The 25,867-nt window shown below is 29.8% G+C and overlaps 2 protein-coding genes across 5 annotated transcripts; one reads left to right on the forward strand and one right to left on the reverse strand.

Moving 5' to 3' along the window:
- Positions 1 to 3,135: 3,135 nt before the first annotated feature.
- Positions 3,136 to 7,540, forward strand: LOC101247411 (NAC domain-containing protein 7). 4 transcript variants are annotated; one of them, XM_019212659.3, is made up of 4 exons: positions 3,136 to 3,408; positions 4,631 to 4,814; positions 5,034 to 5,305; positions 6,760 to 7,540. In XM_019212659.3, exons 2-4 carry the CDS (start codon positions 4,655 to 4,657, stop codon positions 7,264 to 7,266), a joined length of 939 nt encoding a protein of 312 aa, XP_019068204.2. In that variant the 5' UTR covers positions 3,136 to 3,408; positions 4,631 to 4,654; the 3' UTR covers positions 7,267 to 7,540. The 4 variants fall into 4 exon arrangements, with proteins under 4 accessions (XP_019068204.2, XP_069151180.1, XP_069151179.1 ...); XM_069295079.1 differs by having other exon boundaries at positions 3,286 to 3,408; positions 5,034 to 5,309; positions 6,764 to 7,540; XM_069295078.1 differs by lacking the exon at positions 3,136 to 3,408 and having other exon boundaries at positions 4,488 to 4,814.
- Positions 7,541 to 14,096: 6,556 nt separating this feature from the next.
- LOC101247502 (monocopper oxidase-like protein SKS1) lies at positions 14,097 to 18,546 on the reverse strand. Its single transcript, XM_004234883.5, has 9 exons — positions 17,732 to 18,546; positions 16,965 to 17,074; positions 16,622 to 16,895; positions 16,392 to 16,530; positions 15,641 to 16,007; positions 14,952 to 15,317; positions 14,783 to 14,861; positions 14,479 to 14,681; positions 14,097 to 14,391 (listed from the first exon to the last, which is right to left on the reverse strand). Exons 1-9 carry the CDS (start codon positions 17,870 to 17,872, stop codon positions 14,292 to 14,294), a joined length of 1,779 nt encoding a protein of 592 aa, XP_004234931.1. The 5' UTR covers positions 17,873 to 18,546; the 3' UTR covers positions 14,097 to 14,291.
- Positions 18,547 to 25,867: the final 7,321 nt, after the last annotated feature.

The following is a 25,867-nucleotide window of genomic DNA, read 5'->3' on the forward strand; positions in this document are numbered from 1 at the left end:
AAAAATTATGTTTCGGCCATTGGATTGGTTGAAGCTCCGTTTGACGACTCTCCATGAGCTGAAATGGTGATATTCTATACAAGTAGACTAGGTTATATGTATATAATGATGAGAGTCCGTGGTGGTGTAGGAAACGTATTCCTCACGGGCAACAACAATTCAATCATGTTTTTCATTTGTTCATTTATATATTTAGCATGTGATAATTATTGTGTATATATATATTCTACTTGCAATCCAACATCTACTTCTATTTTTAACTTGATTCATTTTACCCTTTAAAGTGATATAGTAATCGCGCATATCATACCTAATATTTCTAAGTGGAGTTGTGATTTATTTATTTTTGTTGGTGCATTTTCATAATTATTACTTAAAATGATTTCTTTAGGAAGGTGGAATTCATTAGTAAATTAGTTGAGGGGGTTAATTAACTTCACACATGGAAAAAGGAAAAGGAGAGGTTAAGTTCATAATTAGGAGATTCCCATTAATGAATTGTTATGATTCTTAACTTATCGGTTATTAAGTCGAATCATATTGTCTTTTCGTTCATTCAACTACTTCAATGTTCATTTATAAATCCCCAACTTTTACCATTGATCAATTACAAAAACTCCATCCATGAAACAACCGAAAAGGTTAACTTTATTAGTGACAATAAGACATACTAAAAAGATGTTTTTTTGCGAGTGTAATAATTAGGGGTGGATTTGGAACATATATATGTTATTTATGTGATTCTATACTTTGATAATAGTATCGATATATTAGTATATTGTTTTTAATAATCTTAAACCATATTAAGTATTAAAAAAAGATATACTATAGTCTATATCAAATACTACCATAATATCAAAATAAAAGTAAAAAAAAAAACATGATATATAATAATTCGATATACACGAAAGGGTAAGGAGTAGGGAGAATGTCATTTGTCTGTTCTGTCTGCTCCTCCTTTATTTTACCTCTTTTAGACAGGAGATATTTGTCCAATCCTATAACTCTTTGCCTCAATACCGTCTCATCACGTCACCACCTTAATAAACAAAAACAAGAAATTATTATTTTTTAATTCTTATTCAGAATTTATTTATCCACTATTTTATTTATTTCAGAGTAAGCTCATTTTTAATATGATAAAGTGCTTCTGAAAGAACACTTCTTGGCAATGAAAGGATTTAAAGTATTTCACTGTACTCTGGGGAGGTAACAAGACATAAAATTTTCACTCACATATACTATTTAATTAGTTACTCTATTTCAATTATATGATAATATGACTTATTTTTATTTTAGTAGTTCCCAAAACAATTTATATATTTTTATATTCAGTGGTAACAATTTAATTTTAAAAGTAACTTATAATTATATAAATATCGATGAAAAATTTTAAAGCATAAATTTTTTTTTCTTAAATTATGTATTAAATTAAACTATATAATATAAATTGGAACCGAAAATAATAATGAATTTGAGTAAGGTGCCTTTTTGTAGGGTCTTTGGGGAGATGGATCTGTGCAAATTGAATTAAGCTGTTGATTGGCTAGCTAGTACTCTTTGACATTCACCGTTTACCCTTCTTTCTTTTCATGAATGGAACTTTTTTCATTATTTTCTCTCCTATTATTATTGATTTGACTTTTGGACATTGAAATAGAAAGAAAATTATATTCTCATCCGATCTCTCTTTTTTTTAAATTATTATTACAATATTTTCAATCGATCATGTAAATATTTTTTACATTATCTCTTTTTGTTAATCTTTCATATGAGTTTTTCATCCTTAACACTTTCTTGATTATTAAATCTATAATTTTAATATGGAAGATGTTTACTATTTGAGCAACTTATTTCTTTCTCCTTCTATCTATACATTTTCTTATTATATAAGAGGAAGTTTGGAGACTAAAGTATAAACACATTTTCATTGACGCATTTACTTTAATAAGGACAATTTTTATTTTTATTTTAAAAAAAAGTTGTAATCAATGGTGGGTGAGTGGAGGTGGCAATTGCCCACACGCTCATGCTTGTTTTTTCGGCACCTTTATTGACACCCAAAAGCTTTCCCAACAATTCTGCTATGTCAACGGCAAAATGACATCATATATTTATAAATATGAGATCAACTAATTAAATTTTAAACTTTACTATAGTATTACTTGTTCTATTTCATTTCGTCCCTCTAGTTTTATATGTAACATAACCACATTTTAAAAATTATATTTTCCTTAAAAGAAAATCTTGTGGTAATAAAATAAAGATGATGGTTTGATTTGAATTGGTTATTGAATAAAAATAAAATCAAATAAATTTATTTTGCTTTTAAATTTTTTAAATCAATTTTTTTAAAAAAATAATTAACCGTCAATTTGATTTGAAATCTTTTGATTTTTTCGATTTGAAAGTTAATTTTTTTTCAAGGGCATATGTATCTCGACAGACAAAAATACCTAGTACATGATGAACAAGTGATTTAGTTAAGCAATACTAAAGTAATTATACACTAAAATTTAAGTGTTTGACTTAAGAAAATGGTAAAGTTAAAGGCTAGAGTTTATTAAAATTCAATGAAATATTCATATTTTATATAATATTTCAAAGATATATATATATATATATATTCCGAATCAATTATTTTTGCGGTTATTTTTTAATAAAATCAAACCTAACCCAAATAGTATCGATTTTCAAAATGTAAAACTAAATATAATCAAACCAAACCAAATATATTTTAATCGGTTTGTTTCATATTGTAATTCAATTTAATTTTTTAACCATAAGTCCATAACCATGAAAAACCCTACCCATATGTATATGGGATTAACGTATTCTATCAATATGATATAATTGTAGGATAATCTAATGATTATCTTAAACTTTCACACCAAACAACTAATAAGGGGTCGTTTTGTTAGAAACAAAATATTTCCAAATAAGCACTATGTATATGGAATAACTCATTCCATCACTAAGATATGAATTGTGGAATAAATAATCTCAAAACGGCTTAGTATCTTAAATAATCTTACATTTTATTTATGAAATTATTATACTTTATATCTCACGTCAGGCTAACTATAGTATTACACTATCCTTCATCATTAGGGCTTTTCTCTCTTTATTTGCGTGTTTGGTGGGATGACTTTATATAAGCATATTTGTTCATCCTTCATCCATTTAGCCTTTTTTTTCCATTTTGGGGATCTGGTCCAGCAGGAGATCCAGCACAATTCCCGAGGCATTCAACTTTTAACTCTATTTATTTCCTATTCTTTTTCTGTTTCTACTAGTGTTGTTGTCTTATTTTGTCTCTTCTCTTTTACTACTTTTTTTTCCACATAAACCCTTATTCTTCTCCCCTCAAATTCTACTTTATTCAGATCTAGGCGCTTGGAAATTAAGGTTTGCTCCATCTTTTGTTCTTTTCTTAACAAGTTTTATGGCCATCACTAGTCGAAGCGAATTCAAAATTTAAAAATATAGAGCATAAGTTGCATCTGTCTGTACGAGTATTAAGTACTCTAATTTCTAATATAGATGATGTGTTTGCCGGATTTTTAAGAGTTGAATGAACAATCACTATAGCGATTATAACCTTGTGGAACGAAAAACACTAATTTATTTGATAATCGTCTTGATGATTGTTACTCCAACACTATCATATGCTTTGTAATTATAATCTGTTTAGAGATAGTTGGTAAACATTGATTAATAACTGTATTATTTTCTCTTTGGTTAATTAATTAAAAGCATGTGAGACTAGACTAGTAATTGGAAATGGATTTAGTTGAAGAATTACTAATCGTACTAATTTGTTAGAGTATCCTTTAAATTAATCCCATTTGTTTAATTGGCATGAAACAAAGATTTCATTTTTATTCTTTTTTTTGACATATGTTGAAAGTCAGGGGACAGTAATTTGCTAATTAAATGTGGACCGGAAACTCCCTAAATGCGAATTACTATTTCATTTCAATGGATTAGATTATAAATTAACTATGCTTAATTGAGTGGCATAGACTCGATGTCAACTATCAAAACATTAATCAATGAACATTATTTTTTCTTCAATTGTGTCATGAAATTGCAATAATAATACTCTATAACTTAAGTGCTTATGATTAACTATCTATTTTTTTTTAGTGTTATTTTTACGTTTTATCATGTGTTTTTTTCTTCATTGTCTTCTTTGTTTGTGTTTGTTGAAGCACTAAGCAACATGAGAGATTGGAAAAGGTAAAATAGTGTTTGATGTGAATAATATTTGCTAGAAATTAATCGGCTCTTTAAACCTCTTTTTGGTGTCCTGATACACTCACATGTTGATGAAGTGTATTAATTAGTTGGTTCAACCTCTATAATACATTTTATTAATGAGGTAAATCATACTATTTTGTGCGGCAAAAAAATAGGGTAGTACAGTAAAAACGTTTTTATTAGTGGCAAGTATTTATATTTATTATGATCAATGGTTCTACATGAACTCTTTTAGTTGCAAAAATAATCCAAATTTTTTTTGTTCATAATCATAGACAATTATAATGATGTGGGAAATAATAAGAAACTTTAAAAGAAAAAAAAATTGAGTCTTGCTGAAATAGTGGTATTTGTTATGGATATACAGGTGATATATATATATATATGTAGAATGAATTCGTTTTCACAGATTCCTCCTGGCTTTCGGTTCCATCCAACTGATGAAGAACTTGTAGATTATTACCTCAAGAAGAAAATCACTTCAACAAGGATTGACCTAGATGTTATTAAAGAGGTGAACCTCTACAACATTGAACCATGGGATCTTCAAGGTACTATTAACATATATATAAGTAAAATTTAGAACTTCGAATACTAGGTCTTAGTTCTTCTTATACTAATATGATGAAAAAACATTAGTTGAAGTTCAGTCGTTTGACTCTTGTTGAAGCGAAATGTGACAAGTAAAAGTGAATGAAAAGAGCAGAGATTTCAAAAATAAAAAAAATATGAGTAGTAATAACTACTTATGAAACTATGTTTTTATATAGAATTATGCAGAATAGGGAGAGAAGAAGAAGATGAATGGTACTTCTTTAGCCACAAAGATAAAAAATATCCAACTGGCACAAGAACCAATAGAGCCACAACAGCAGGATTTTGGAAAGCAACAGGAAGAGACAAGGCTGTATATTCCAATCATGACTTGATTGGCATGAGGAAGACCTTGGTTTTTTACAAAGGAAGGGCTCCTCATGGTCTAAAATCTGATTGGATTATGCATGAATATCGACTTCACACTGATCCAAATGGTGCCCATCAGGCAAGTTATTCACTAACTCTAATATCTTGTTTGGTCGAATTTCTAAAATTTTCTATCATTTGGTCGGAAGTGGTTTTGGAAAAAAATCTAATTTTTGGAGAGTAACAGTTTGTGTAATCTATCTTAAAAACCTTTTTAACCTGTTATTAGAATTTTAGAACAGTACTTTGTGTTTGACCTATATTCCACAGGTGCTTTTGGATAAAAGTTTTTCTCTGTCTCATTTTATGTGACACTTTTCATTTTTTGAGAGTCAAATAGTTTAATTTTGACTGGACATTTGCCTATGAAATCTTCAATTTTTTTGAATTGAAATTTATATATTTGTAAACTACGTAAAGAATATTATAAATCACAATAATTGATAATTTAAAATGTTAAAAGAATCTATGAAAAATTTACAATCAAATATAAACTTGTTTGAATCTCGAAATGCGAGAAGTGTCACATAAAATGAAACAGAAAGAGTAGTACTTTTTTGTTTAGCTTAGAGCCGGCTCGGATAAGATGGACAATAATAGTTTTCAAGTCAAAAAGTACTCCTAAAATGTAAAAGGAGTCCTATTTTTGGTTTTTAATCTTTTTTAAATCATTATAAAGTTTATTTTAAGTTATTTTTAATTTTGTCAAATATTTCTAAAAATTAAAGTAAGTTTGATCAATTTTAAGTCAATTCAAAATAAACTCTAAATAGCTTTTGCTATTACTAGTAGAAAGCCCTTAAATCCCCCTAAAAACGTGGTCAAACACCTAAAATAAGCATTTTTTATTTTCTAAAAGTTTATCCAAACAGACTATAAATTAACATGTTCTACTAGGTCACCTACCTTATCATTCTACATTAATTTTGTTACCTTTTAGATGACCTCATGGTAATAAGATACATTAGTTTTGGTCAAATATATAAATAAATCTCTAAATTTGTTGAGTTTTTTCTCTCAGGTATCATAACTATGCTATTTTTTAATTGAATTATTGAACCACCAATAATTTTTTCCTTTTAAACACCGTTGGCTGATGTGGAACCAGATTTTGTGAGGGGTATTGGTTGAAGATACATATGTTGTTCCAGATGTCATTTGTTCAATTAATAGTGAAGTTGGTCGAGAATAATTGTGTTCTACTTCAAGTCATTTGAACACATTAGAAAACAAATGAGACTAACACACAATATGTCTTCATTCCTTCAATCAAAATCATTACAATACGAACACAATTGAAGCCATTTACAATAGAAAAGTCGATCAAAATCAGCCAGCCAACAGTGTTTAATAGGAAAAAATAATGGGTGGTTCAATGATTCAATAGGAAAATGACGTAGTTAAGGTACCTGAAGGGAGACATCCAACAAGTTTAGGGATCTATTTATGAGTTTGGCGTATTAATTTCCTTTGTACACTTGAACAAATTGAACTACATATTGATTGTTGATAAACTAATTAAAACACATGCAGGAAGAGGGATGGGTGGTGTGTAGAGTTTTCAAGAAGAAAATGGCAAGCACAAGGAAAGAAAGTGAGAAGGAGTCACCAAATAATAATGATCAAGTTCCATTCATGCCAAACCATATTGTCTCACAACACAATTACCCTTGCAAGAAGGAATTAATCGATAATTTGAATTACCAAATCCAAATCCCATCTCATCACCACCACCACCAACAAAGTCCAAAACTTGTTCCATCCACCTCAATTTCAGTGTACAATAATTTGCAACAGTCTGTCTCCCTTCTCACACGAGAACAAGTTGTTGATCAAGTGACCGATTGGCGAGTGCTCCATAAATTTGTAGCTTCTCAACTCAGCCAAGAGGAGGAAAATGACTATTACTCAAACACCTTACATGGTGTTACCGATGAATCGAATTTGAACAAACAAGAAACAGTCACGGAAAATAACTCCACTGCATCATCTTGTTTTCAGATTGACCTGGGGAAGTACACTTCTTTATTTGTTGATTAAATATCTAATTTGTTTAATATCATTGTACATAATAATACTACTAAAAAACACTGCTTGATGAATTAGTAATTTAGTTAAGAGAAGATGAATTAACTGCTTGATGATGGAAGCATAGGGTGAATTATACATGCAGGGCTATTGACAATGTATATGGTACGATAGCTATTGCTTTGCTTTATGTAAAACATAACTTGATATGTTTATGTAGTGTTGTACTATTCCTTTTGTTCGTTTTGACAAAAAAAAATTTTTTTAGTCTGTTTCAAAGATTAAAGTCCTCATGTTACTTTTAATGAAATGATTTATTGTAATCACACAAACGTTTGAGACAACTTTTGACCACAAATTCTTTCTTTTTTAAGTTTTGTACTCAGTCAAGTGGTGCAAAATATAAATTGGGAGGAGGGGGTATGTGTTTGTTTTCTAAATTTATTCCTAAATTAATGGGAATTTAAGATCCATACCATGTTCTTGGTTCCTTTTATTAACAATATATCTTATTCTCAAACTGCTAGGAGCCAACTCAAAAATACTTCCAAATAACAAGCTACAATTTATAATATTACGTATAGCAATCCATTTTATATGGCTAATTAAAAGCATTTGCAAATTTAAGAATCATATTCTATATTGCTGATAGTTTAAGTAGATGATCTGTCTTTGTTTTTGTTTTTGTTTTTCAATTTTGGGAAATATTATATTATATTAGCATAAAATAAAATACGGTATTACGTAACTTTGAGGTGAGACCTATCCAAGTGCCGTCTTTCATTAGTATTAATTGCTTTGCTTAAAGGCCTCTTGTTCTTCTTCATTCTTCACATAAAAGAAAATAATCTAACATTACAATACTCAGAAATTTTTTTACCAAAAATTAATTAACAGCATCATCATGACTCAAAATTCTCCTTCAAAACATACACAACTTTATATCAAATTGAACAAGAACGTACAAAACTCAAAAGGCATTTACATTACATACCGACCGCAAAACTAGGAATTTCGGGTTTTTAAGATTTAATGTGATGACTAATATGATTTTCTAGATATAAAGTATAGTTTCTCGATAAAGGGTGTTCAACAGACCACCCGCTATAGCTCCACCACTACATAACATGTTTATCATGGAAGTTTACCTACAATTTTATTATAAATGTATTTGTCGTGTAACATTTTAAATTGTGATCTTGCAATTTAGAAGCAAAATGGAAAAACAACAAGAAGATGAACACATTTGAGATGGTCTTTTTCAAGCATGTAGACATGCAGATTTGCAAACTGAAACATTGAAACTTACATATTTACTTATGGACAAAGTAGAGATTAATTAGCTTAGAATTAGTAATTAAATAGTGACATAACTTAAGACTAGCCATATTACTAAGAGACTAATATGTAAATAAATTATACTTACAAAAAACTTTTGTCAACATTGCTTTAGTTAGAAATCCTCCAAAGTTGCTAAACCAAGAGAATTTTTTTTTTTTATTTGGAGGGATCTGAAGTAAGAATTGATTGTAGAAAGATTTGATTAAATAGCATGAAAAAAGTAGAGTCGAATTGCCCTTGTCTGCTGCCGATAATTTCGACATTCAAATTCCTTTTTAAGCAAAGAAACAAAAAAAAACATACTCATTTGAGTGTCTTCCCTACTCATGATAAATGAACAAACAAAGAAACAGATAAAAGTATAATTTTAATTTTTTGACACATTCAAATAATATTTTAAGTCTTTTTCAAAATATGAGATTCAAAATTTGAAAAATAGGATATATTATTTATTAGCACAGATGAAAATGATCTAATAATATAAAAATTATATGTACTAACGGTATATATTACCCTTTTATTTTATTTTTTCAATCGAATTGAGATGCATTATATAAATTTTGCGACACAGAATAATTTCCTTCATACTAAAATGGTATCCTAGGATGAAAAGAAGAATGAAGTAAGTCAAATAAGTCTGAAAAGTGTATAGGCATGAGATGAAGATGATGAGCATTTTTGAATCATAATTAGGGTTATGTTTGTGTGTGAATGAAGGTAACATCATTAACAAACTCCCATGTGAATGTTATTATGCTCTCCTCTATATCTAAGACCTTTTTTCATCATACGTTAATTAATAATTTGATTTTGCTCTTTACTTAAGGATCAATATAATCCTCTTATTTTCATAGTCAACTCAAAATTCAACATTCATCTAATCCTCTAGTGATCAGGGGGGAGTCGGGAATTACATATTACAACTTGTTTACCGATCATTGAAATGAGCCTATCATTTTTATTCTCTATTTTATTTATTTTTTAATTTTTAATATTGAAATCTCTTCTGCAAAACTTATTGAGTTACTCTTGCCTACAAGTTACAATAGAACAACATTTAATTTTTTTGTGTGTACTTTAAAACTTCAAAAAGTGCAACAAGCCAACAATCAATCATTATATTAAAAACAATCAATCATTATATTAAAGGAACACAACAGTTTATATTTTTGAGCCAGTTTTTTTTGGGTTGAAGAGCCATGTTTTATAATTTTCCTTGAAAAGTTATTATTAATTGACATTCTTAGTTTATAAGTATATATGTTCTTTGTTTGGTTATTATATTAAAATTTATTCAATTTACATATGTCAACTAGTAAATATAATTTCAATTTTAGAGTAAACTTGAAGAAATAAATTCCAAAAGACATGCATATAAGATGTTTAACAAATAATAAAAATCTTGAATTAAAAAATATGAGTTGTTCTTCAAATAAGTCACTAACTGAGTAGAGTAATTAGATGATAAATAACTCCCAAGAAAAAAACTTTAAAAGAAGTTGATGAAAATATGATATAAGTAGTTCCTAAATAATTTAAATAGTTGCATCCTATAAAAAAATGTGGCAATATTTCTTTTTTCTAAAACTAAATAAATAAATATTAAGATCCCCCTCTAAAGTTTGGCTTTAAGGCCTCCAGAATTGTTGAATCGTCCCTGAACATATTCAAATCACTCAAAATTTCATTGGTTGAGTTCAAGATAATTTAAATTGATTAATGTCAACATATTCAAATTTTAACCCGTTTTAAAGGAATCTTCAATTTATCCTTAGAAATCTCACTAGCTTAATAACTAATTACTTAGATATGCTCTAGTTTGCTGTATTACGAATCTTACAAGGTTTTGGTGCATCCAGCTACGTCCAGATACATGTATCTCTAGATACATAGTGTCAAAATTAAATGTAATTTGTTTAAAATACATTATATCAACCGCATGTATCTGAGATACATAACGAATCTCATTCGTCTCTCATCTCGTCTCTCTACCCATTTCGCTCACCTCATTCTTTATTTTAGTGTACCTGGTAGCAAAATTACATGTATATAGGTATATCTTTTTCAACATAAAAAACTCTTGATTAGTGGTAAGATACATAATTATTTAAAATTATAGATAGAATTAAGAAAAAACTACATAATTAGACATACTTTACTACCATGTAGGGGTGTACATGGACCAGGTTGGTTCAGGTTTTTTAAATATCAAACCAAACTATTAGTGTCGTATTTTTAAATCTATAAATCAAATTAAACCAATAAATTTGGATTTTTCAAATTTCTCGAGCTTCTCTAGTAGAATATTTGTACAAACATATAATTAACTTATATTTCAAATATTTCTTTAGTCTTACCAAAATATTATTATCTAAGGTGTTTCTTAAGAAAATAACACAGTATGATATGGATGATTAGACTAAAGTATTCGACGAAATGATAGTGATATCATATAAAACATATATTGCAAATAAATAAGTCAAAATGAAAATGATCATACTTTTAAATTATAAATCATGCTAAAATAAGTCCAAACCAATATATAACTAAAGAATAAATATTCAACATTATTGTCATTCTTAGTATATGAGTTGATTTTTTTTGTTAGCAATTGTATTGATTCGATTTAGATTTAAGTTTTGTTAAAATTACTAATATCTATCTATGAAATATAACTTTTACTGGACTATTCAAAATTTTAAGTCAATCTTGAAATAATATGTTAAAAGATAAAAATTATGAAAATGTATAAGAAATATTATAAATTATATCAAAGTAAATTACTTTTATGTATAAAATAATTTTTAAAAATTATGTATACTTGTCGGGATGACTTTTTAAAGATTAAAAAGAAACCAACCAATATAGTCGAATTTTTTTTCTTCAATACCAAATCAAGTCAAATTGAATTACTAGTTGGATTTTTTTCTCGGTTTACATTTTGATGCAGTTTCCAGTTTAATTTTGTCCACTCCTACTACCACATATACTATTGTACTTATACTTTCAAAATGTTATGTACCTTACAACTAATGTAGAGTCTTCTACATATTTTACACTTAGATGCATGTAGTTTTGCTACTATATAGTCGAATTTACACTATATACCCCCCACAACTAATTTTGCTTAACTAATACTAAATTAGTATCATATATTGGTATCATTAAGGTTGATAATTTCACCTAATTGTTACTAAATTGATATATATATATATATATATATATATATATATATATATATATATAGTATTGGTATCACATCTTTCTTGTTCAGAAATTACTCATTAGTTAATGATACTATAAAACTATATCATTGACTAACGAGTAATTTATAAAACAAGAAATCTAATGATACCACAACAATATACATATAGTCTTATAGTATCATTGGCTAATGAGTAATTTTTAAATAAAAAACCTATGCCAATATAGTATATATACACTGATTTTGCATCAGTCTAGCGAAATTATCAATCTTAATGATACCAAGTATATGATACTAATTTAGTATTAGTTAAGCGAAAATTGTCAGCCTTTAATAAATGAGGGGTATGGTCTGTAATTTACTTTTTTGAGTGAATGAGTATTTCTTCAATTACTTTGAATTGGAGTATAAATATGTAATTGTTATGAGTTTTATGGACATTTATGTGGTTTTTCCTTAAATATATATGGTATGTATATATATATTCCCATTATTCAATAAGGTAGTTTCTGCTTTATTTGTTGGTCCACATGGTATCTGGCCCAACACAAAAACTCGACCAGTTCAAGAATGAATGAACCCAACAGCCAATTGCTCGTTTTACACGGTGAACCACTTCTATAAAAATTCCGATCAAATTGCTCAAACTTTTAAAATACATAGCTTCATGAATCTTCTCTTGTTTTGAACTTATAAAGCCTTTGAATCCTGTGAGTTTATCCTTAGTTTTGAACTGCATGAATATATCCTTGGTTTTTAACTTATAAAAACTTGAACACCATAAATTATTTCTTGGATTTGAAACTCCAACAAATATTTACCCTCAAGAATCATTTCTCATTTTTAAAAGTTTGGAATCCAAGAATTATACCACAATGAGGTTTCCTTGGGTTCCACTTGTTAATCATTCGACTTCCAACGGTAATATTTTCATTAAAAAAACTTTTCCTGTCTACATAGTGGCTAAATGTTAAGGTAGCTTTTAAAATAATGGCTAATATTTGATAGGAGGTTTTAAAAAACGAAAAAAGAAACTAAAATACCCTCAAAGTATTGAAAATGGTGTAAAATTATCCTCCATTCACCTATTGGATCAAAAATATCCTTTCCACCCATCTATTGGCTCCAAAATACTCTTGTCATCCACCTTTTAGTTCAAAATCGTCCATTTAGTTAACGGTTTTAAATTTAAATTATTTAAATATTTTTTTAAATATGTGGCGCTAAACTATTTGTTATAATTTAACTGTATAATTTACAAATCAATCCACTACCCACCCATTACTAATTAAACCCCTCCAAATTAATAAACCCGTCACATTATTAATGCAACAACAGAAAAGCTACTACTAATTGAGTGTTTTTAAAAATTTAAGGTAAAAATATCTATAGAAGTAATTTATCATACATTCAAGTTTCTAAATAAAAATTACCGATAATCTTAAAAGTCTGATTATGTTCATCTTAATTATTCTTACGTCTCAATTATGTGATGTTACTTCATCGGTAAATTTTTTCAAAATAATACATTAAAGGTTTTAAAACAAATCATAAATATTTATAAAATTATATTTTAAAAAAAGTACATGAATTAATTTCGGATATATTACTTCTTTACCTTTAATCACAAATTTCTAATTAAATCTTGAAAGAGAATTTTATTGAAAGTGTCCTCCTAAATAAGCGGCTCAACCTAAATTTAATTGGGGCTTCGATTCAGACTCGAATAATTTTGTATGTCATTTTTCAGGAATCTATAATCTCATCGTGTTTTAGTAGTGTTTATGACGATTTTGATATTATATTGGATTATTAATTGGGTGAGTGAGAAGTGAGTTCGTTTATATTAATAAATTAACTATAACCAATAGTTGAACACCAGTATTTTAAAAAATATTTAAAGAGTTTAATTTTAAAAAATTAAATAAGTGATCAATTTTGAACAGGTGGGATGGTAAGGGTATTTTGAAGCCAATAGGTAGATGAGAAGGGCATTTTGGAGCCAATAGGTGGATGAAGGATAATTTTGTACCATTTTCAATGCTTCAACCATATTTTAGCCATTTTCCGTTTTAAAAAGTGGTTGCTTCCATCATATAGATACCTAGAATATGATAAGGGGCCTTACACCTTCTAACTCCTGTTTCTGGTTGGTTTCAGGACTTGATTGTTCCACAGAAAAAAATTATACAATGATCAAAACTCTGCATGTTAATGTAACCTAATGGTAGCAAGAGGCACAAAATGACAGAAGAATCTATATCAACAGATTGAAGAAACTAAAACTGGAAGAAAGTTGTATGCCGTCAGTAAGTTGTCTTCTCATACTTCACAAATTTTTTTTCGGGAACAAATGAAATAGACGGGAAACTGTGCAAACTATCGTTAATGAACTTTCTCAAAGTAAAAGAATAAGAAACATTAATCCTATCAGCTCATCATCCTACAAGAAAGTGAATTCCCAAATATTATCACCAACTGAAGTGGTACACTAGTATACAAGACTGATGACAGTAGAGAGTACCAACAACAATGTAAAATATAACCCCGAGCTTCCAAATAGGGTTGTCGCTGAAGATACTTTCTGTTTCCTGAAATACATGTACGATCAATTTAGGGATGCGTCAAGAGTAAAAACCAAAACTATGTGTAACAGAAGCAAAGAGATGAAATCATACTTTTGCATATAAGCAAGGGCACCACAGTACAGAGCATTGTCAGGCTTTTGCATTTCTGTTTTGTTGCTATGATCTTCAGGATTGATAATTCTCATATACGTTTCCTGCCCTAAGTACCACCTGTCCAGGTTTTCTGCTCTGAGGTTCCACACCCCTACATTGTCGAGAGATACCAAAACTGCTGTCCATCCTCCAGGAAAAACCTAAACAAACAGGTACAGGTAAAATATAAATCCTACCTTGTTACAGGAAGCTTTCGAATTCTTCAAAACTATACAAGATAAGACGGCTGTATAAAACAAACCTGAGTCGTAGACCGGGAAATTGCATCCCATCTATTATAAGATCCCCTGTTGTTCTCTGTCCACTCTCCAAAGCCCATCCTGAAGCAAATAGGCAAAAAGTTGCATTAAAATTCACTTGGTAGGAAACTACATACATCTAGAATGAAATTTTTTAAGCAGAAGCTATACCCAACAACAAAGAATGAGTAACCATCCATGTGAAAGCTCTGGACTACAGTGTCATTGTTCTGCAATACGATTTCTATAAATCCCTTGTATGTGGCATTGATAATGGACGTGTCCACCTTGGGTGGTCTGTTCATTGGCTTAGTTGGGAAATCAAGCTTGTAGTCACCCTTCACATAGTACAGATCAGCAAGCCTAATTGGAGTAGCAGGATTTTTGAATGAAATCCCATTAAAGGTAGCTCGAAGCTTTCCATCAATTGACACTGGTGGCACACTCTTTAGCAAATAAAAATCTGTGACATTAATTTGACCATAGTGGAAAGATCCTTGAGGATTCGGTCGAGCTCCACTTGCAGAAACATTTTGCCTGCAGATATTGCATCAGATTATTCAATGGCATGAAACAGAAAAGTTAGTCATTAAGAAGTAAACCAATTTGTATTGCTTGAGATGCCTAAAAGAGTATTGTCAAATAAACGACATTGTGACCGTAAAGAATTTAATGAAAACATATATGGTGTCCCAACTAAGTAAAGCCCACAAATTAGGTTCTCCTAATTTCTTCTTTGTCATGGTTAATCATTTTTTAGTTTCAATAATCTAGTTTCCAAATTTATAAGGAAGTATTTGTCCAAGCCATTGAATGAAATAATGAAATGAAGAGGAATAAAAAGGAACGAGTAAAAGAACCTTATGGACATGGCCTGATTCAGCGCATACGATGTGTCATATACATCATTTGGAGGGTCTGGAAGGGGTCCAGCTGCCTTTCCTTTGGAGTTGGAATAATGCAAAATACCAACACCAGTTACTTTTTGCCAGATTGTTTGATTTACAAACCTAGAACTCGCCACAATGTAGTAATCACTACTTGCATTCTGATCCATGGTAACCAAAAATGTGTACGACTGCCCAACATGAATATCTACACTAGTATAATTTTGCTGTGAAGTGTAATATCCCTCCGTCTCCACCAAGAGTAAATTATGATTTTGAATCCTAAAATTCAAACAAGTGGAGACTCCAACATTGTGCACCCGAACCCGATAGGTATTACCTGCAGCACAATATATAATCAGATGGAGAGGGGGTTAAGATTCATATGACTTGCTTTCAAGTAAGCTGTTAATTGAAAACAACAAGGTCAATTTTTAATCTAACAGGTTTTACATATGTGCTATTTTGCAATGTTTATGAAACATCAACTGCTCTTCAATTTTCTACAAGCTTGATAAAGCATGAATGTTGATATACAGATAAGTACTCCATCGCACATCTTACTCAAGAATGCATAGGCTAAAGACAGCAATTCCAAGCGGACAGATCAATGTGAAGAACATCATAAATAAGCAGACTATTTTCTATCAAACCACTCGGGAGAAGGACAACCAATCAAGTATATCAAGTTGAGACTTAGTTAGCAAGTTTTGAAGAGCTTGACCTGGATCAACATTTATGGTTTCATGGTCAATCCCATCAGGTACAAGTGTTGTGTTGTATCTGTACGGGCCTTTCCCATTAATGAGTACTCCATCTGGCATCCCCAATTGCTTCCCATCATCAAGGTCCTTCCTCAGAGACTACAATTTGAAAATATACCAGAGTTGGTACTAGAAAATTCATACACAATACTGCATGAAAGAGTAAGCAAAAACAGGAAGAGACACTAACCTTATGGCTCTGGGTGTACCAATCGCCAATAATTATCACTATATCTCCATCAGGAGGACTAAAGGGAATAGGGATAATATTACGGTTCGTAACAATAAAAGAACCAAAACCACCAGCTGCCCTCTGCATGTTGATGGAAGGAGCATAGAAAAAGCTACCAATCTGATCCTTTACTTGAAACTGGTAAGTGAAGTTCCGTCCACCTGTAGGGATGGGGCAATTTGTACCAAGAACACCATCTTGCCAGGAAGTGCGTCGCATCTGAATTCCAGACCTGCCACAATTCAAAGAAAAATCAAAAACTGAAGGAGAGAGCATTTAATATCACACAATTGAAACTTACCAAGTGACAAGAAGTTCTTCATCCAATTTGTTCTTCACATCCACCACAACATTATAATTAGTTGTAACATTAAGGATGGGACCTGGAAATTTCCCATTCACAGCTACAACCTGCAATTGCATAACATATCATGGCATATTAACCAACACTGAAAATCCGGGGCAGAATACCAATTCATAATCACATAACTAAATTAGAAACTATGCTTGAAAAATTGTATAGAGCCTCGAAGCAATTTTAATATAAATCCCGATCAAACAAATTAAAATAACACAAGCATTTTGATCTCACCACAATGTAGAATTTACCAAAAACAGAATTATCATAACTTTAGGCAAAATAGTGGTCCCTTCCAACTTTTACTCAGAAATGATACTACTACTGTATAAAGAAAAAAATCTTTATAAAGTATCAGAAAAAATTGAAATCGACATGTATCACGAATAGATACTAATTTTTTCATCTACTAAAACATCAACATAACATTAAAATCAAGAACAGCTCCAGAAAACCCCATAGTTGAATCAGACTCAAAACTTAAAAACAAACTATTGTTTCACCCCAAACAGGAAAACGAAAAAAGAAAGAAAAAATCATACGTTGAAACCCAACAGTCCAAGATTTAAAAAAAAAAAACGATTCGTTTGCTGAAATTGGGGAACTTCTCGGGACGGAGAAAATGATTCTTCCGTAAAAAAAATTGTTGCAGAGCAAAAAAACAAATTAAAAAAAATGGATTGGTTGATTCAAATGAAAGTTGGGTTAACCTGTTGGGGAACGCCAAGAGGAGAAGCGGTGATATAAGAGTACTCCAATTCAAAATTAGCAAAAGGGTCAGCGGCAAAGCATAGTGTGAAAAACAGAGCAATGCAGCAGAGACGATGCACAAGTAGAGAAGAAGAAGCCATTGATGACTCAATGGTAAAATTTTACAGAGGGAGAGATTTGTTGTATGTGAAAACAGACTTTACATGAGAGTGATAATAGTGTGAAGAGAGAAGCAGAGAGGAAAGAAGCAACAGAGTCTTTTTAAAACCTCTTTTGTCTTTTTTGTTTTTCTGTTTGTAGGGTTTTTTTCATTTTCTTTTTCCTTTTAAAATGAAATGAGAAATTTTAATTTCCGGCTATATTATTTTATTTTTAATAAAGTAGACTGTTAATTTAATTTATTTACTTATTCAGAAAATTAAAGTATCTCTTTGAAGTAACAAAAACAATCTTTTCGGAAACTAAGAAATGTACTAGTTCTTCATTGAGAAAAATAAATTTAGAAATATTTTCTAAAAAGCTTATCAAATATTAAATTGTTACTCATTTCATAAAAAAAGAAAAAAAATTTAATAAGTTAATTTTAAAAATTTGGTAAAACCAGAAAAGAGAAACGAGGGAGGATGAATGAGTAGTAAAGAAAAATGGTTTCTTTGACTAAAGTTAAATTTTACTTGTGTTCTTCTCACCTAAACTTATTTAAAAAGAATATAAGTAAATAAAATCATTTATTATAAAACATAATTTTCAAAGATTTAGCTTGCATTCACAAGTCACAAGAATTTATTTGATGGATTTATATAGCTACCGTTACAAATTTTGATTATATGATTTTCTTGGATATATCTTTTTTTTATAGTTATGGAGAAAATATATAAGATTTAAAAAGTGTTTAGTATTTTATTTTGTACTTAAATAAAAATTATAATTATTATGTACCAAAAATAATCTCAAACGCAATTTACCTTCACGAAAGGTAGAAAACATGGAGTTGACCATTTCTATTTATTTTTGGTAGGCTAGAATGATATGAACATAAAATTATCAATACAAAGATTTTAAGAGTTGGACAAAAGAATTTACCATTAAATATTGTAATGCTTACGTGGCAATGATCGCAAAAGCAACCGGTTATTGCCGGTGACAACAAGTTAAGCAGAAACAAATGGATCAGCAATGAATAATAGAAAATCCAACGTTCACATTTTTTAGCCAAATCGTTGAAAGGGCCCACTCAAATGTGGTCCCACCCACCCCACACGAAACTCAAAACACACGCTCGTTTTGCGCTTATCTTGTGAACTTCAATTTCCCCTTCCACTTTACACTTTGTATATTGAACTACATTACATATTTATGTAAAATAGCAATTCTCTTCCCTTTGAATTAGTTAATGAGACGTGAGTTAAGCATAATACTTAATTTTACATAAATTTTATATATATAGAGTAATTTCAAACGCAATAAATTGTAAAAGTTATTGATATTGAGTATTTCTCAGGTTCAGAAGTTATTTTATTTTATTATAGATTTTAAAGTTAAAACTTAGATAATTTGAATTTTTAAAGTAATAAAATTTTGGAACTTGAAATTGTACTTGAATATGCATTTTACTCGAAAAGAAATAGAACTTTTATGAGTGACAACATTTTATCAAATTTTATATTCATATAAATATTGGAATATCATTTTTCATAATTTTATTGAAAATTTATAATCAAACATCAAACACCAGCTACATATTTTCCGGAGGAAACATATTTGACAGAAGAGTCCTATAAGACTTGATGTCGACGAACAATATTTTCATCAAAACATCCCAATCTTTCGATACATTTATTGCCCACTTTTATCTTATTCATCAATTATGAGTGAAAGATATAATTCACTTTGGTGATAATAAGGAAATTAAAGCTAGATCCAAATATAAACGAGCCACTAAAATAAAAATAATTTTTAATGATAATAAATATACATATTAATAAAGAATGTTAAAATTTTTATTTGATATAAGTTAAATGATATTGAATTTAATATCGCTATAAACTTTAGATATATTTATAGAAAATGTTAATTACTCTAAAAAAATTTATATATTTAATAATAATTAAATTATTATCGTTAATCGATCGACGCTGAACGTAATTTTATTTGTACTTTGTAACCCATATTTTATCATGTTCTTTTCTTTATTGTGAAATGTAATATGCTTTCCAATCCAATTCCTCAGGTTGATGCATGTTTTCTTGTCGACTTATCCACTGTCCCTAGTGTCATATTTTTAGGTTTATTTATACAATTTTTAATTAATTAGTCAACTTTACACCGAAAAAAAAAATGGATATTGAAAAAATTCCAAAGAGTTAATGAGTAATTTGAAGTTGGAAATGGCGTGATAGGTGGGCATATGATAGGAATGAGAATAACTTAATATGGTTGGTTATCTATTATTTTGGGCATATATATTGTTTTTCCTAAAATAAAAGTGACGGGGGCAAGCTGTTTACCAGCTAATTATAATAAATAATAAACCAAAATTCTAGTATATTGAAAATGGAAAATAATAGTCAATATTTTATCTGTTTTTTTTTTGTAGAAAATTGATTAATTTATTAGCTTAAACGGTGCATTTCTTTTTTAGTTCATTTCACACACAAAAGAATGGTCAAAGTCCATATACCTTTTATGGATACAAACTGATAGATACAAAGATTTTCAGAAATGTATTTAGGTAGTTAAAGCATCATTATTTGAATCTTAAATCAAGAAATTATGAGGAGCTAGGCTATCATAGTTACATTTAACGTGATTTGAGCCGGATTTTATTATCTTGATTGAGACTCCCAAAACAAATAGATTATGATAATAATAATAATAATAACAAAGTAGTAATTAGAATAATTGAGTGGTCCACTTATGTCTTTTTATGGTGTGTTTCATCTAATTAATCTTGTTCTGGGGTGCTTGGGCCACTTATAAGGTCAGTGTCATGGAACAACTCATTTTGTAGTCGTCAATGGAACGTTTGTTGAAGTAGGTAAAATTGGATCCAAGACTTCTACATGAGCGGGGAATCGATGATTTATATCACCATTTGTTCAATGTGATTAATACTCTTTTCGTTTTATTTTATGTGAGCTAGTTTGATTCGAAATAAAATTTATAAAAATATAAAGCAACTTTAAAACGTGTAGTTCAAAATGACTCATAGAAATTTATGTGCCTATAAATCATTTCATTAAGGATAAAATAAATATTTTTTAGTTAAATTATTACTTAATATAGAAATTTGTAATTATTTTCTGGACCGACTAAAAAGAAGAACAAATCACATAAATCGAAATAGAGGAGTATTAATTATTTTTAGAAATGTATATTTTTCTTTATAGAAAATTATTTTCTAATGTTTGGTTATGAAAACTTTTTTTGTTACAATATTTATCAAAATAGAGAAATTGATTTTAATACTTACGGGAAAAAGTACATTTGACCTCTTAAAGTGATGTTGAGGTGAGTAACATAATGCCAAAAAATGACAATGAGTTTATAACAAAAACTTATGGAACATGTACAAATGGTTATGGTTCATTTCTTGAAGAAAATGTGACTTGTGTTCGTATGGATAAAAACATGTTCATATATTGTTGGATGAATGTCACATCTCACCTCTACGGGAGATTTGAGAGATTGAAAGAAAATATTTTGACATAAATGGTCATTTTGGTCATATATATACTTTGAGTACTACATAAATATTGTGATATGTTTTATTATGAACTATTGGAGGGAAAAAGAAAGAAATAAATATTTTCGGTAAAGATTGTGGCGTTGACCAAAATAAATGTTATTGTGTGGCAACACAAATTATTGGTTATCAAGAAATAAGTCTTGAATGTAATAATTTTAAACATGATAATAATAATAATAATTTTCTCTTTGAAGAAGATGGTCACCATAAGGATGAAATTGTGAAAATTGTGGTTGTACACAAAATTAATTGAGAGTTCCGGAAGAACTAATTTGTTACTATCCGGAGGGATGGAATTGTTCATAATATTGAGATTGTAGTGAGTCTCAAAAGAAAATTAAGTTTCAGAAAAATTGAAAAGAGAAATAATATATTGAGAATATAAATTATTGGAAGATTTAATATCTTCAAATTACTACAAGAAAAGTGAGTTGTAAATTTTTATATATATGATACCCATTTTTTCCCTCTTATTTGTTGTATACAAACATGGGCATCCTGATGGAATCACATGCAAAAGTCAACTAGAAGTTTACTAGAATAAATATCAGTTGGCACAATCGGTTGGCCATCTGATTCAAATGTGATGCAAAAGAAATTGAGAATTCACGTGCCTATATGTTGAATAAATAAAAGATTCTTCAAGAATTCTCTTTTTGTAGCTTGTTCTTGCGATAAAATAATCATTGTACCAGTTAAGGGTGTGATTGTATCCCCTGAAATTATTTGGAACATAGAAAAAGGTGAATATAGGCCGGTTCACCTGCCATGTGGACCATTTACTATTCTGATTTAATAGATGCATATATGGTATGGTCACATGCGTATTTGTATCAACTTACAAATTGAATTTTGTAAGGTTGTTTGCTCGAATTATTAAATTATAAAGAGCACAGTTTCAAACTATAAAATCATGTTGATAATGCTTGTTGGTTAGCATAAATTGTATACCTCTAATTATTGCTAGACCATTAATTATGAGAACGAATCTCTCAAATAAGATTTGATATGAGATGAATTTATTTAACATGTATGCATCAAACCAACAAGATCTCCCAACACAATTGGTTCAGGGTCAGGAACCAAATAATTTCCATCTAAAAATTTGACATGTGCACATATGATTTTATTGCTCTACTATGCTCAAAGATGGATCCCCAATTGAGGTTGAGGGGTGAATGTTAGATTTCCTAACATTAGAAGGAGATATGTGTAGGTGAGGTGAATTATCTAGATCCTCGTTAAGAAAAATGTGAACTTGAAGTTCAAGAGATAATTCATTTGCAAAATGTTGCAAGTAATTTGCCAGATGTAATTTCTGACCCAATATTTTCATTAAGCTGCAAATGCTCCAATGAATAGTCCTTCAAGGACAGAGTGTATGGTACGCTAGAAGCGTGATAGACCAATCAATTTCAAATGTAAAACTCCTTGATAAAGGAGAGGAGCAAATTATCAAAATGGTCATTGATAATGAGGTAAGTGCTTCGAAAGAGCACTATGACATAACACTTCATAAAACCTTGGTGAAGGTTCAGGTACCTGAAAATGATGAATGATTAAGAGATCTCGATAAGTTATGTCGTATTGGAATTAAATCAAAATGACCATCGACGATATATTTGATATGAAGTAGCACTGAATGTTATAAATGATTACGATGATCTTAAACTGGAATATAGTGTGGACAGATAAATGATTATCCAAATAATATGCACTATTCAAGTATATTTTGTTTCACTTAAAAAAGTGATGTTTTTGAACTTATAGTTCATAGATCAAAATATATGCCAGTTGGGTACAAATGAATTATTTTACGAAAGTATAACCGTAAGATATAAAGTACGATTTGTGCCTCGGATAATAGAGAGTTTTCGCAAAAATCCTAACATTATTGAATGGAGATATGTTCTCTAGCGGTGGATGCAATAAGACTTGTTTCAGTTTGACAATAGATGAAATACTTGAATATGCATAATGATTGATTATTACGTCTAACTAGACGATGAAGGTTATACAAAAATCCTTGAAGGATTTAAAAGGTCTTAAAGCAATTCCATTGAGTGCCCAATGGTTTTGAGTTTGCTTAACACAAAGAAATAATCTTTTCAACCTCATGAAAAATGGTTTAAACTGTTATGTATTGGTGCAATTGATGCACTTACAGATTGCTGGTTATGCAAAAGTTCAAAGATGTGTGATTTTCTTTGAGAAGAAAAGACGAGCTTCAATAAAATTGATTAATCTCTCATCAGTCAAAATGATTTGATTATGTAGATGTAGAATATTTATTTGATTACAAAAAGATCGATTGCAAAAGAGCTATTTGCTTACATATGGTAGCACAACAATATTTTGGCATTCAACATACATTGGTAACCACTTCTTCAAATCGTACAGAAATAATACTGATCTTTGAAGTAAGTTGGGGTGTGTTTGGTTGGAATCATAATCTATCATATTTAGAAAATATGTGATTTTCCAGCCACCATATATGACAATAGTATATAGCTCAATTGAAGGGAGGATATAATCAAAAGAGATCGAACAAAGTATAGTTCATTAAAAGTATTTCAAACATGATCTTCAACAAAATGGTGATATAGACGTTCAAAGGTTTATTCACGTGATAATCTTGTAAACTTATTGATAATCTTGTAAACTTATTCACTAAAGATTGCCAACATCAATATTTGGGAAGTTGTGATACAAGATTGGAATGCATTGTTTTCGAGATATCAAGTGAAGTTTTTATCAGGGGAGAAAAATACGTGTTGTACTCTTTTACTTAACCATGATTTTGTCCCAATTGAATTTTCCTGGTAAGGTTTTTAATGAGGCAACATTTAAAGCATATTAAAAGATATGTGTACTCTTTTTCCTTCACTAGGATTTTTTTCCATAGGTTTTTTTTCTAGTAAGGTTTTAACGAGGCATGTTATCTATAGACATCCAAGGGAGAGTGTTATAAAACAGTATAATATGGATGTCCACTACACCAAGAAGTTACTCACCCATTATCTCCACTATTTTCCTCATTATGAAGATGACCATAACCTCCAGAACCTCCACCTTTATAACCATTATTCTTGTAACATTTCACTTTCATAACCTCCTGTTTATGACTAACCTTTTGTATGCCTCTATGCTACACTATAAATAGAGGCATAAGGGTTCCTATTGTATACACTTGAAGATTTGATGAATACTTTGATGAATAAGAAAAGCTCTCATCTCTTGTCTCTCTATTTCTATTGCTTTCATCTTCTATATTTCTTATCTTATTTTGCTTTAGTTTTACAACATAAACATAATTATGTGAATTGCCTTGTTGTGATTAATTGATTGATGAAATGCTTGACAACATAAATGAATTGGATGAATTGTTGTCTCTTCCATGTGGTGAGATATTGCTTGTATACATTGATTATTGAACACGAAGATGAGACATGTGATAGTTTGATGTAGTGGTCCTTTTTGAAAAATGTTTATAATGTCGAGATCATTGTCGGTGAGTGATATAAAGCCAATGAAAAATAAAAAATTGTTTTGGCTAGTGATATAAAGTTTATGCGAAATAGTTCAGGCTAGTGATTTGATATAAAGCTGATGAGAAATGGTTTCGTCTAGTTATTTGATATAAAGTCTATTAAAACTAGTGACTTGATATAACGCCGATGGAAATTGTTTCCGATTAGTGATATTGTACCGATGAAAAATGGTTCTACTGAGAGATTGATTATTGTGACTTAACACATTTGATTCTTATGTATGACTTGCTTGTAATTATGATTGATGCACTTGTTGCGTGTGACTGGTCTACTTAAAATTGAGATTGACTTGTTTGATTCATTGGATTGTTGATTTGTGACTATTGAGTTGCGAATATTGAACCGTGTGAGTCATGTATTGTAGAACTGTTATGTTCGACTGATTTTTGTGTAGGTTGTAGTTTGAGGAGGTTCGATTGGAATGTAAAGGATACTTGATTTCTAGCTAGAGATGCCTTGTTTATTAGGTTGCTTGCTAAGTTCCGTCTTGTTAGTACTCACCCCTTGCTCCTACACTTGTATAGCTTTCGAGTCCGGTCCCATGTGGTCTCTTTCACCTTAATCTAATTTTGAGGTTCATCAAAAATTGGGGAGACGACTGCTTGTCTCTTCAGCAGGCCCTCATTTTACTTTTTTTTATATATACTTTGTTCTATTTCTTAATTTTGCACTTTATGAATTAGTAGCTTGTACACGTGACAATCAAATTTTGGGGGGTTTGATAGAAGGATTAAGGTTTCTTGCTTTATATTTCTGCATTTCTTTCATTTTTGTTGGGTTGAGCTGACTTGTCTTGGTGGGAATAGACAAATCATCACGTGTGTTTTTGGGCCGTG

Source organism: Solanum lycopersicum, chromosome 3, assembly GCF_036512215.1.
Source record: "Solanum lycopersicum chromosome 3, SLM_r2.1".
Lineage (NCBI taxonomy): Eukaryota > Viridiplantae > Streptophyta > Magnoliopsida > Solanales > Solanaceae > Solanum > Solanum lycopersicum.

Coding starts and splice junctions, on each gene's coding strand:
- LOC101247502 (XM_004234883.5), bottom strand. CDS start 17,872: ATGGCTTCTTCTTCTCTACTTGTGCATCGTCTCTGCTGCATTGCTCTG. Junction 16,531..16,621: donor GGTACACCCAGAGCCATAAG/GTTAGTGTCTCT, acceptor TTCAAATTGTAG/TCTCTGAGGAAGGACCTTGA. Junction 14,862..14,951: donor TACTCATTCTTTGTTGTTGG/GTATAGCTTCTG, acceptor TATTTGCTTCAG/GATGGGCTTTGGAGAGTGGA.
- LOC101247411 (XM_069295078.1), top strand. CDS start 4,619: ATGGATATACAGGTGATATATATATATATATGTAGAATGAATTCGTTT. Junction 4,815..5,033: donor TGAACCATGGGATCTTCAAG/GTACTATTAACA, acceptor GTTTTTATATAG/AATTATGCAGAATAGGGAGA. Junction 5,306..6,759: donor ATCCAAATGGTGCCCATCAG/GCAAGTTATTCA, acceptor AAACACATGCAG/GAAGAGGGATGGGTGGTGTG.